Consider the following 13,896-nt stretch of genomic DNA (forward strand, 5'->3'; position numbering starts at 1 on the left):
CAAAATTCGCCATAATTTTATAACCGGACACGAGGTCCGGTAATATTAGAATCATTTCCGGATTTTCAAAATTATTATCGGAAAAATCCGAGGACCGACGGTATTTCGGAAAGACTGCTTTCGTACCAATCCTCTTCAAAAGCATCGTCACACCAGTACTGTCATTACTTTGATTATGGTGATTTGTTAAAACTTTGTATGTGTCAAAAATGTTTTGGTAATATATGCACGAAAAGCACTATTTCCGCCAGAATTTATTATACCTGGTTGCAATCACAAATCTGTTTAAGTAACTGGTCATGATTTAATTGTGGAGAAGTGCACAGTAAAGATTGATCAGTGTTGTATGCGAAGCAATTCCAACAAAAAATAAACCACAGAAATTATTGATTGATATTGACACAAGGTAATTCACATACAACAGATTCACAGCTGTTTCTTGCACAACACTTTGATCTGAACAATAGCCCAACATTCGCTCCCAAAAGCAATAAATATGCCAAATAAACATTAAAACATCAGCAAAGATATATACATGTAATTATATAGCTTATAAAGATAATATTACAGCTTCAGTTGTTTGCATTCTATCATTAACACAAGTAAGTATATGCAAATCGAATTTTTATAATTTAAAAATGATTTTGCATAGAAAAAATGCATTCATATAGAAATATTTAAGATAATGGAAGACAAATTAAGGCCTCTATACACTGTTCATTAAGGTCATTGATCTCTTTTCAGGTTATTATTCAAGGTTTCCGGAGTTATCGTGAGCAAACTGTGGTGGAACCATTTAGTAGTAAACATAATGTTATAGGTAAACATTGGATTTTTCACTGTAATAAAGGTTGAAATTATGTTATGTTTAAAGTTAAACAAGTATATATGTATATACAGGGATCATATTTTCCTGTAACATCAATCGGTCTGGATTAATATGTATCAGAAAATTTACATCTGAAATCATGAAAAATTACGTTATAATATATACAAGTAAATGTCTGTGCGGAAGTTGACTACTGACAATAACAAAACCAAATAATCGTTTTTATGCCCCCGGATCGATAGATCGGGGGTATATGGTTTTTGGCCTGTCTGTCTTTCTGTCTGTCATTCTGTCCCAAAACTTTACTGTTCAGTAAAGTTTTGCAATAACTTTTGAAATATTGAACATAGCAACTTGATATTTGGCATGCATGTGTATCTCATGGAGCTGCACATTTTGAGAAGTGAAAGGTCAAGGTCATCCTTCAAGGTCAAAGGTAAAAAAATTCTGTCCCAAAACTTACTGTACATTAAAGTTTTGCAATAACTTTTGAAATATTGAACATAGCAACTTGATATTTGGCATGCATGTGTATCTCATGGAGCTGCACATTTTAAGTGGTGAAAGGTCAAGGTCATCGATAATCGATCGATATGTATCTCAGGCTTTAAGTCTCTTAAATTGTTTTGCGATTTTCATGCACCCGAAAAGGGCATATAGTGATCGGACCATCCGTCTGTCTTTCCGTCGCACTTTGCGTTTAGGTTTCTGCATTTAGCTTTCGAAAAAATGCTCATAACTTCTATGTCCCTTCAGATAGCAACTTGATATTTGGCAAGCATGTGTATCTCATGGAGCTGCACATTTTGAGTGGTGAAAGGTCAAGGTCATCCTTCAAGGTCAAAGATCAACAAAAAAAATTGAAGGGAAGTATTGGCTTCAAAGGGAGATAATTATCTGTACCTGCCAAATGATAAAAAACAATTAATAAATCAAAGTGGCGCAGTAGGGGGCATTGTGTTTCTGACAAACACATCTCTTGTTACAAAAAAAAAAATTGAAAAATTTTCGACCACCCTCATTAATTTTGGACATGACTTTACAAGTTTTTTTTCTTGGTCTGACGTGCAATAAACCGATCCTGACCGGTTTAGAGACTGCAGCAATTGGTTTATGACACATAATCAAGATAAAAATGTAATTAGGGTGTGTAAGCATGTGCACTGTATGTAACTCGCAATCGATTTCATGACATGGAAATTTTAGCAAACAGAATCGGACCTAATGTTTGGGATTTTCAATCAGGGCTAGAATTTAACTTTTTTTTCTACTTGCAAAACATTGCGAGCAGCTTTAATACCAACTCGCAAAATCAAAAACATTCTCGCAAATTTTGCTGGAAACATAATTTAATTTCATTTTTTTATTCAACAGTTAACTTTGCTTTATCTTTCGTATTGTTATTTCAATCTGTGGGCAAAAAGAAACTAGTTATTTTTCGCTTCGACGCCATGTCTGTTCAAGTTCAATGAACATGTGTGAATTAGTCGACTGTTTAACGTTCTTTGTACCAATACCATCCTCGTATCTGTACTATAAGTATACTAGTCTATATACAAGGTGCGCGCTTCCGCATAGGGGTATTAGGACGTTCTATGACATATGGTTTAGCATTCAGGATGTCGAACGCATTAAGCAATATTACTGTTGTTTTTTTTTCACTATTTCGTTACTCGCAAAAAATTACTAGTGGCTTAAAACTTAACTCGCAATCGGTATTTTTCACTCGCATTTTGCGAGTGTGCGAGTGTTAATTTCGAGCCCTGTTTTCAATCAGTCTTTCATGACCCCAATCGGTCTAGGACCGACAAAACTGAAAATGATATGATCCCTGTATATATATGTTTTGGAGATGAACTTAATATTATGTGCACATTTCGTAAGGAATATACTGTTCAGTGCTCCAGCTATGGTTTGAAAAGAAAATGGAGCTCTGTTGTAAAAAGGACACTTTAGCACACCGTCATATTACACTTGTGGCAAATTTTCAATATGGCATGTGTTGTATATGTATATATTTCATTTTACACACATTTCAATTAAAATATTGTTTCTATTTTATAAATACAATAAGTTGCACTGTAACAATTAAGCTAAATTTCTGTAACTTGAAATGAATTTGCTGTGTAATACTGGGATCAGATTAATAGGCCATGGTGTAGGTCCAAGATGGCAGAGTGGAACCTTTGGGCTGCAGGGTGCTGTGCCCTACCATTTAGTCATAGCTTGAGCACTAACTGTTTATATGTTGATCACTGTGTCAACTAAAATAATCATTCTCATGTATATAAATATATCAGTACATGTATTTCAGCTTTTCTGCATTATATGTATAATTGACTCAGAACATGTTATCTGCAGGACATAACTTTCACCATATATCATCAATAGGTAGATATTATTATGATAATTAATACATTTTTTAATACTGTTTCTTTTATTTATTGCAGTTGGCAGAAATGGGTCTGGAAAAAGTAATTTCTTCTATGGTGAGATTTTAACAGTAATATTGACTATTTTCGTTATCTGCCCAATAACTAGAAAAGATTAAATCAGATCATTTCAGGGTATTTTGTAACAAGTTGGTACGGCTGTTAAAATTTGTGTTTCAAATTATCTGCTTTCATAATTCATCTATCATTAAGAGCATAACACAGCTTTCAATTCATAGGAACCTTATTGTGAAGGGATAGAAAATATATTTTATTCATTCAGTCTGTTTCATAATATATGGCAGTGATTTCTATCATGATTGTAATTTATTTTTAGTTAATAGAATTATTGAAAACCTATGCAACACATATTTACATATGTACACATCAATGGTTTATTGACCTACAATATGCTACCAAAAAGCCTACCATTGCCTGGTCAAATAACAAGCCAAAATATTCAGCTCAAGCAGACAAGTGGTATTTTCATGCCTTCTTAGGGCTTTTTATTGGCACCACTTCTAAACTATAGAAAACATGTCAAAGTTTATGTACCTTATAATGAAACAAGGATTTCATTACAAACATGTAGGTCACCATGCTATTCAACCAAAATATTAATCAAATTCATGGCTTATTTTTTAAATCTTGAGTTATACTTAATATTAAATTCCCCTCTTAAAAGTATTCTTAATACTGTAAAACTTAATAAATGTAATTGTGTAATTGCTACTATTGTCTCACATGCAGCGATCCAGTTTGTGCTGTCTGACGAGTTCAGTCATCTGCGACCCGAGCAGAGGCAGGCCCTGTTACACGAGGGCACTGGTCCCCGCGTCATCTCTGCCTTTGTGGAGGTCATCTTTGACAACTCAGACAACAGGATTCCTGTAAGTTATACTTTCAAAATTTTACAAGAGTAAATAAGGACTTAAATTTTAAATTGTAAATAATTGTGTATGTCAATATGCTGGAGATATATTGACAAATATAGAGATCTTGTTGATCTACTTTTCGTTTTTATGCAACTTTTAAACAACTGAGGCTTGAACAAAGAAGTTCATTATTTCAGTCACGTTCTGAGAAAACTGGGCAAAATGCATGTGTGTAAAGTGTCGTCCCAGATTAGCCTGTGCAGTCCGCACAGGCTAATCAGGGACGACACTTTCCGCTTAAACTAGATTTTCGGTAAAAAGGGACTTCCTTTAAACGGAAAATACCATTTAAGCGGAAAGTGTCGTCCCTGATTAGCCTGTGCGGACTGCACAGGCTAATCTGGGACGACACTTTACGCACATGCATTATGACCAGCTTTCACAGAACAAGACACATTTGATATTTATATATAACCCGTAGATCTATTCACTATTCTGTGCATTACAGAAAGCAAGTCATTTTAAAATATGTTGCTTCCAAACCACATTAAAATGCAGCCAAAGAAATTTGCAAAAATGCTTTAAACAACATGTTTGCTAACTGCTATGAATGAAAAATTCCAATAGATTGCTCATATTGGTCATTTGTGTCCAACAACTAGTCACCAGGTCAAATCTAAGAAAAACCTTGTTTGAATCTGGGTCAAGTGGGGTCAAATACTAGATCACCAGGTCAACAATTAATATGTTTGAACTCAAGTGATTGCTATAAGGCCATCAGTGTGCAATTCAATGTTGTTCAAGATAGAATACATAATTACATTTCCATTTAATTATATGTACATTATAAAAATAATAATCAGTAAATAATTGTTTTAATGTATTTACATGTATACCGATGACATTACTTGTTCTGATATAGATTGAAAAAGATGAAGTTGTGTTGCGTCGTGTGATCGGCTCAAAGAAAGACCAGTACTTTCTGGACAAGAAAATGGTCACGTAAGTACATGAATGGAAATTATTAGGGAGAACTAATCTTAAAAGAAAAATTTGTGTTTAAAAAAATATATATTAATTTAAAAGTGCTTGTTCCCCATTACATCATATTCTTGCACAGAATGCAACATTATAAACAGGAAAAACAGCATGGACATTAATTGATGCATGCATTTTCAGGGCTAAACATTAACCTAAAAACCTAATTGCCCTGCCGGGCAAGTACTTACAAAATCTACTTGCCCTGAACGTAATGCCACTTGCCCTAACATGAAATATCACATTAACTGTAATCCTCATATTTTTTTATAAAGATCAAAATGATACACCACAAAACCTTTTGTATTTTTGCGAATTTAACAAAATGATTACAGCAACTAAAGTCTTATTTAAGAGTAAATGTAGATTTGTACCAATGTTTGATTATTATTGAAATAATAAATGGTCAATCTCCTCCACATCTTCATCAGTAAACACAGGTCTACCTACCTTGCCTCTGTCCGCAACCATTCAAACTCACTTTTCCATTTTGGTAAAAAGTTGCATTTTCGCTTAAATTTGTTTTTGGCACTGGATGATTTTTCTGTGCATTTTTTCATTGGATTTTGCAGACTTACAGTTACTTATAAAGCCAAAGCTAAATAAACTAGACATTTCTCATCTGCTAACAGTACTGTAAATAACACGTGAACCATAACAAAAATGTTAATTGACGTAAAGCAAAAGATTGTTGAAAATGTTTGTCGCAAAATATGAAATATATATAAACTGAAGCTATTTGTTGTTGTTTTTATATAGTGAAATAATTTAAGAAGTTTTGTTCGTGACTGAAAACACCAACACAATAGCATTTGAAAGCCAATGTTTGGAATCCCAAGCCATTTACGGCGTTTCTAAAAATAAATTTGGAAATCCATGGGCACCATGCGTAGTTAGTTCGGACTTCAGCAATGAACAATCGCCGAGGTAAATTCGTGCATTAGGCAAATCATTCGTGATTATTTGTACTATTTAACCACAGAAACACGTTTTTCTTTGTTCTTTTATGCACTTGCACGGGCGGACAACTAGATTATAAAATAACTTGCCCGGACCCAACTTTTACTTGCCAGGGGCAATCGGACAACCGTTAATTTTGAGCCCTAATTTTCATGATATTTTTTTAATCAAAGAATCCCAACTGAACATGTACAGATATTTGGAGTAAGTTCATTATTTTGTATTGTTATTGAGTTCATTTGTTCAAACCCATTTTTTACCACTTTTCAGGAAAGGTGATGTGATGAACCTGTTAGAAAGTGCTGGCTTTTCTAGAAGTAATCCCTATTACATAGTGAAGCAGGGAAAAGTAAGTTTCATTGATTGATTGTGTAGAAAATATATCCATCTTGATCCTTTCTGACTTGTATCCATACATCCGCATGGGTGAAAGTGTTCAGTATTATAACGGACTTCCGTATTTTTTGGCTTTTCAGAGGTCGTTTTCGTGAATCATGTACATCCGATAAGATTTTGTTTTGGGGGGAGGGGTAGGCCATGTGTCCAGCAATTTAGACAAACAAAATAAACAAAATATGATCGATTCCAGACGTGATAAATAGGTTTCCCACTGTTCTGTTAACCCATATCTAATTATAGATTTGACGTGTCCATTGCTTCTTTATTAGTCTATCCCCCTGGGCGTATTGCTCTTTCTTTTATATAGTCTCTTGAATCGTTCTATCCCTCTGGGTACTATTCGCCAGGTCAGGGCTTTTGTCAATCTCCGTTCCAAGTACGAAGGTCTTCTGCTGATTTCTACAAGAAGCAGTATTTTGTAACGAACTTTAATGATAACTGCCAAAAAGTAATATTATTTAAAATTGGCAGGTAGCTGCATCATGCTGCTTTTCGAATCCACCCTCCTGCCCATCACAAGTGAACAACAATATTAAATATCTTTAGAAATTCTATATGTTTGTGCAAATGTTCACTTTCAATTAAATAATATGTTAATGAACTCTTTGTGTCCGTAAAGTTGAACTCAGCACATACTTATTTATTAGAAACTGTCAAAAATAATTTGTTTCCATTCTTCTCCTTTTAAACAGCACCCTGTACCTTTCGGAGTCCTAGATCATAAATGTATGTCACTGTCTGGTGCATACATGTTTTACCATTATTTCTTGATTAATATTTCTAGTCAATAATGTTGTGCTATGAATGTCCCACAGATCAACCAAATGGCCACTGCGCACGACTCCCAGCATTTCTAATCAATAATGTTGTGCTATGAATGTCTCACAGATCAACCAGATGGCCACTGCGCCGGACTCCCAGCGCCTGAAACTGTTGAGGGAGGTGGCGGGCACTAAGGTGTACGATGAGAGGAAGGAGGAGAGCAAGGAAATCCTCAGAGAAACTGGTGAGAACATAAGAGAATATTGTTTATGGTGTATGAACATATTGTTACATCCTGGAAAGGGTAAAATATGTTTTAACCCTTAACCACTTAGATATGTATTTTGATGCATTTGTAGTCCCTTAGAAAGTTACATTTAGTTTTAAAGGCTTCATTTCCAACCCTTAGATTCTGATCAGCAGCAAACAGCATAAAACCTAAACAGACTTGTTCTGATTTAAAAGCCATTTTCAATTTGCTTCTTATGGGGAAAAAGGATAATCAAGGTGTAGTTTGTAAGTGGAGGAGTATTAAGTATTCCTTGGAGAAACCTGTGAGGAAAAATATTTGCTGGTCTGGAACTTAGCTGGCAACAAATGGTATTAGTCCCAGTTTCGCATGTGACATCACAGCTGATACTATTATTATATGATGTTCCTTGCCCCATTTCAGCTGGAACTAAGCTGACAGCATATGGTATTAGTCCCATTTACGCATGTCAAGGCTGATGCTATTATTATATGATATTCCTTGCCCCACTACAGAGGGTAAGCGAGAGAAGATCAACGACCTGCTAAAGTACATTGAGGAGCGACTGATGACTCTGGAGAATGAGAAGGAAGAGTTGAAGGAGTACCAGAAGTGGGACAAAATGAGGAGGTAAAATGATTTAACCCTTTGAGCGCTGGAACCGGATTTTAAAGGCCTTTGCAAACAGTTTGGATCCAGATGAGACGCCACAGAACGTGGCGTCTCATCAGGATCCAAACTGTTTGCTATTCTGATAGTATTCTTTGAAAAAATCAAAGAAAATGCTAATTTTAGAAATTCAGCAGACGACATTTTTGCAGACAACAAATTTCCCAGCATGCAAAGGTTTAATTAATCAGTAAAGACTGTATTGATTAAGTGGTTTTGCTGCTGCTGATGATGATTATAGGTTTATCTTAACCCTTTCAGTGCGGGAACCGAATTTTGAAGGCCTTTGCAAACAGTTTGGATCCAGATGAGACACCACAAAACGTGGCGTCTCATCAGGATCCAAACTGTTTGCTATTCTGATAGTATTCTTTGAAAAAAAAATTTCAAAAATTCTAATTTTACAAATTCAGCAGACGACATTTTAACAGACGACAAATTTCCCAGCATGCAAAGGGTTAAAGCTATTGTAACTGTGGAGCGTTTCTAAATTAAATACAATAGATTCATGCTCGTTGTACATTCCCTTGTGTCATCCTTTAACTGTTCCTCATGTCAGGTCCCTGGAGTACACCATTCACGACCACGAGTTGAGGGACACCAAAAAGAAGCTAGATGAGCTGCAGGACAAGCGAGACAACAGCGGAGCACAGACCCAGAAATACAGAGACCTCCAGCAGGCGGCCAATGATAAAGTCAAGGTACCAGTGCCGGCTTTCTATTGACAGGCAGTCGAAATGTGTCCAAAAATGTTGATTTTTGTTAGCATGCTATCGAAATTAGTTTGTAAGTTGAAAGGTGATTCATAACAGTCTAAAATTATTATTTTCTGTTGACAGACAAACTAAATGTGTCCGAACATTTTTTCTCTTCACCAGCAACCTAAACTAGTCCAAATATTACATTTTCTATTGACAGACAATCTGAATCAACCAACAAATTAATCATCTTGTTAATTGCCATTACCATTCAAAATTGGTCAAAAAAATCTTATCTATTATTCGGTCAATCCATATGAATCCATAACTATCCTTATCTATTGACAACCGATCTTAATTATAGATCCATAACAATTCTCTGTTGTCAGTCGATCCAGAAGGACCTGAAGGATCTGAAGACGCGCACCCAGACTGTACATGAGGAGAAGGACATGCTGCAGACAGAGAACCAAGAGTCCACCAAGGATAAGGCCAAGCTGGAGCTCACCATCAAAGACATGCAGGAGGACCTCGAGGGAGACGCTAAAACCAAGGTAACAGAAATTGCTTCAGGGCTTATCATTGCTTAAGCCTTAAAAAAATTATATCACTCATTCCAATAATAAAATGTAAATATTCTAGAAAGTCTTCATGAAACATTTTGTCTTAAAATACATTCATTATTATAAGTTTTTACCTGAGCTGATTAAAGCTGTTGATATAACAATGTATACCATATGTATTCAATGTTATATATTTGTTTCTCAACTTATAGTAGTACCAGGGTTCCCGCTGTCGATCGCCATTGGCGCCAATTGCGACAAAATAAAAAATCTGGCGACAAAATTTCGTAAATGGCGATTTTAAAAAAATCGGCATTTTTCTGCGTTCATATTTTCTTAAAATGACAAAAGACGCTGTGTTTACCAGCCGCTTTACGGCAGTCGTAATACTATAGATTTCCATGGTGTAAGCGATACAGCTGTAATCAATGGAGCGTGGTGCTGACTGCCGACTACCGCAAAGTGGCATGTTATGGTGATAATTGCGATTATCTGGGGTGTTGTTGCAAGTTATCTTAATTGGTCGGCAGTTTTATTGCTTCAGAGATAAGGCAATATTGAAATATACCGACTTTGCGCTTAAATGTGAAGTGTTTGTCACAGTGTTCGAAGCAGATTCAAGACCGTTAAATTGACAACAATGACAATCAAAAAGGTAAGTATCGATTGTTTTTAGAAAAATCGATGTAATTATAGAAAATAGTAAAACATTTTACATCTATTGGTTCTATTTAAACGGTGACATATTGCTGTTTCACTCGTCAAAATGGCAAGTTCAGAGTGTAAAACGACTTTTAGAAAGTGAACATTAGATGCTGCTTATTTTGAGACTCATTCAAAATGCAAACGTTCCCACCGCTATTATTCACCAGCTAACAAACAAAAACCAAACAAAGACAGTTGTTTATCAGAATTTCATTTCCTTCAATATGATTTCCAACACACAATCTATGCTGTGTGAACTCTTTATATCCTAAACACTTATCAATTCATTCACTACCGGATGTACCTTAAAAAAAAAGGTAAACATAGTTTAGCACATGGAAATCAATTTGACATTTGATATACACAAATGCTTATTTTATTTGACTGTTGTGTTAAGGGCTCTATGTAGTAGATCATATGCTAGCACACATTTATATTATTTATTTACTTCACATTCATTGATTATTATTAGTATTATATTAATATTATATTTCCCTTTTTGTATTTTCAGAATACCATAAAGCTTCTGAAGCACCAAAACTGTGGCAACATATTCAGGCTGCTAAGAAGGTGTCAATCAACAAGAGTTACAACTGATTGAATGTGCCTTTATTTAATTAACAATGTTAAATGTGTTGTTATTATTAATACTACTGTTATTAAATCAATTCCTTTAACATACTGTAAATGTTCAGTTTTTGTTTGTATTATAATAACATGATCTTCATTGCCCAAATGTAGCCCCAGTGTGGCGACAACTTTTTAAATTTGGCGAAAGTAAGTGGCGACAACTTTTGAAAGCCCAGAGGGAACCCTGTAGTACACAACTAATTGTAAACATTCATTTGGCCATTAAAGGGCACTGAAAAAACTTTGGCTGGTATGTGATATTGTTAACACTCCTTAAATCCTGAATTAGGGATCAGAAAACCCCTTGTGATGCATCTTCATATGAAAAAAAGAAAGCATTTAAAAAAATTGTCACTAACATTAGGGGTTATAAATAAGGGAATTTAAATAATAAAGGTCTGAAAATATTATCGTCTAATATGCTATAACTATGAAAAGTTAAGATCTGATACAATGTACAACTGTAAGTCGTATTTTCAACACAATCTATTGACTAAACCAACAATGATCCAAATTGTATTGCCAAAGGCAATAGAACCAATATAATGTTATATATAAACACAGACTTTATTGAATTATGAGATTATGTGGCTATAAGGTACTATGCAGATAAAGCTGGACTGCCTAAAAAAAGTGGATGACCTCATGTTACTGTATTGCAAAATTGCAGAAAAAGTTAGAAGAGGAGCTCCGCAAGTGTAACGAAAAGATTGCTAAGACCCAGAAGAGCCTTGAAAGTATCACACCACAGTACGAGTCCCTGAGAGACAGGGAGGAGAAGTGTACACAGGAGTAAGTAAGAGCCTTGAAAGTATCACACCACAGTACGAGTCCCTGAGAGACAGGGAGGAGAAGTGTACACAGGAGTAAGTAAGAGCCTTGAAAGTATCACACCACAGTATGAGTCCCTGAGAGACAGGGAGGAGAAGTGTACACAGCAGTAAGAGCCTTGAAAGTATCACACCACAGTATGAGTCCCTGAGAGACAGGGAGGAAAAGTGCACACAAGAGTAAGTGACCACTAGCATTGGCTGCCACCAGCGTCTAATGTGGGCTATCTTAAAAATGGGCACAAGGGAGAGGTGGGGCTGTTTTTGTGTAACAATAGTTTGACCAAGTTTTAAAAGTGTTTTGTTTCATTGAAAATCATTGTCCTGACTCAATCTTGACAAAACTTGGTCAGAGTGTTCAGAGTATCTCGGCCAACTTCAAATGCATTCAAAAAGTAAGTCACCTTTTTAAATTTTACAAGAATCGTGTGACCACTAAGAGTCCTTATTTATCACTCAATCTTGTTAAAATATTATTTTTGACAATACCTTTGCCAAGTCACATGTCCAAAAACTAGGTAACTGGTTCCAGTTTGGATTCTTGGTGTACCTCAAACTAAGGTGAGCATTTGTGGCCAGCATGGACCTTTTGTCTTGGTTTATTCTTTGTTCAAAGTGTAAGAATGGATTTGGAAAATATGGACCCAAGTCTTTTCAACAGGCACCAATTATGGATTTTAATAACGAGAAAACTGGAGAGCATGTCTATAAACCTAAGACCTTCAATGCAATCGAACTAAAATGAGACTTGTTTTGGGTTAATTGAGCTTAATGCATGTGTTTAAAGTGTCGTTTCAGATTAGCCTGTGTGACACTTTTTTCTGGTTTTAAAATCGATATTGATTTGATTTACAGAAATTTTAATTTTATTTTAAACAAAAATCCAGTTTTTAGGGAAAGTGTCAACCCTGATTAGCCTGTGCCAACTGCACTGGCTAATTTGGGACTACATTTAACGCACATGCATTTAGCCCAGTTTCCCCAGAATGGTGCACAAATGGATACATAGGAGCAAACAATTTTGGCTGACAGGTTGGCGGCAGCAGAGCAGCGTAGGAAGGAGCTGTATGCCAAGCAGGGGAGAGGTAACCAGTTCACCTCCAGAGACGATAGGGACAGCTGGATCAAGAATGAACTCAAGTCTCTCAACAAGGCCATCAAAGACAAGGAGGAACAGGTCAGTTAAAGCACAGAACGAGAATTTTTAGTTGCCAGTTTGTTCTTCCATACTTCCTTCCTTCACACTTTTGTTACCGTTTCTCATAGCGCCTTCAATACTTTACCAAGCTCTTTCATATTTGGCATGTAGGTACTTTGCATGGACCTCTATTTTCATGAGGTTTGAGGTCACTGGGGTCAAGGTCACCAAGGCTAATAATAGATTTTCCGTCACGCGTTTGTTAGAGTTTCTCATAGGGCCTTCAATACTTTACCAATCTCTTTCAATTTCATATTTGGCATGTAGGTACCTTGCATGGACCTCTACCTTTTGATAGGTTTGAGGTCACTGGGTTCAAGGTCAAGGTCATTAAGGCTAATAATAGATTTTCCATCATGCTTTTGTTAAAGTTTCTCATAGGGCCTTCAATACTTAACCAATCTCTTTCACATTTGGCATGTTGGTACCTTGCATGGACCTCTACCTTTTGATGAGGTTTGAGGTCACTGGGTTTAAGGTCAAGGTCACCAAGGCTAATAATAGATTTTCTGTCACGCTTTTGTTACAGTTTCTAATTGCGCCTTTAATACTTTACCGATCTCTAACATATTTGCAATGTAGGTACCTTGCATGGACCTCTACCTTTTTGATGAGGTTTGAGGTCACTGGTGGTCAAGGTCACCGAGGCTAATAATAGATTTTCTGTCACGCTTTTGTTACAGTTTCTCATAGGGCCTTCAATACTTTACCAATCTCTTACATATTTGCCATGTAGGTACGTTGCATGGACCTCTGTTTTGATGAGGTTTGAGGTCACTGGGGTTAAGGTCACCGAGGCTAATAATAGATTTTCCGTCACGCGTTTGTTATAGTTTCTCATAGGGCCTTCAATACTTTACCTATCTCTTACATATTTGGCATGTAGGTACCCTGCCTTGAACTCTACCTTTTGATGAGGTTTGAGGTCGCTAGGGTCAAGGTCACAGAGGCTAATAATAGATTTTCTTAAGGTAACACTTTGGTTACAGTTTCTCATAGCACCTTCAATATTTGATCGATCTCTTATATATTTGGGATGTAGGTACCTTGCATGGACC

At 35.9% G+C, this 13,896-nt stretch overlaps 1 protein-coding gene and 1 long non-coding RNA gene across 3 annotated transcripts in view; both read left to right on the forward strand.

Moving 5' to 3' along the window:
• LOC127840982 (structural maintenance of chromosomes protein 3-like) overlaps positions 1–13,896 on the forward strand; it is an 85,237-nt gene that overhangs the window by 35,717 nt on the left and 35,624 nt on the right. For both annotated transcript variants that reach the window (XM_052369455.1, XM_052369454.1), the window contains exons 2-12: positions 745–820; positions 3,280–3,318; positions 4,012–4,151; positions 5,059–5,138; positions 6,405–6,483; positions 7,422–7,539; positions 8,061–8,175; positions 8,774–8,915; positions 9,302–9,466; positions 11,481–11,602; positions 12,673–12,817. In XM_052369455.1, the coding sequence (XP_052225415.1) occupies positions 745–820; positions 3,280–3,318; positions 4,012–4,151; positions 5,059–5,138; positions 6,405–6,483; positions 7,422–7,539; positions 8,061–8,175; positions 8,774–8,915; positions 9,302–9,466; positions 11,481–11,602; positions 12,673–12,817 (1,221 nt within the window). The remainder of the gene's footprint in view (positions 1–744; positions 821–3,279; positions 3,319–4,011; positions 4,152–5,058; positions 5,139–6,404; positions 6,484–7,421; positions 7,540–8,060; positions 8,176–8,773; positions 8,916–9,301; positions 9,467–11,480; positions 11,603–12,672; positions 12,818–13,896) is intronic.
• Positions 9,640–10,868, forward strand: LOC127840986 (uncharacterized). The gene is made up of 2 exons (XR_008030659.1): positions 9,640–10,130; positions 10,692–10,868. It is a non-coding gene; the product is annotated as an uncharacterized LOC127840986 (long non-coding RNA).

This window comes from Dreissena polymorpha, chromosome 8 (assembly GCF_020536995.1).
Source record: "Dreissena polymorpha isolate Duluth1 chromosome 8, UMN_Dpol_1.0, whole genome shotgun sequence".
NCBI lineage: Eukaryota > Metazoa > Mollusca > Bivalvia > Myida > Dreissenidae > Dreissena > Dreissena polymorpha.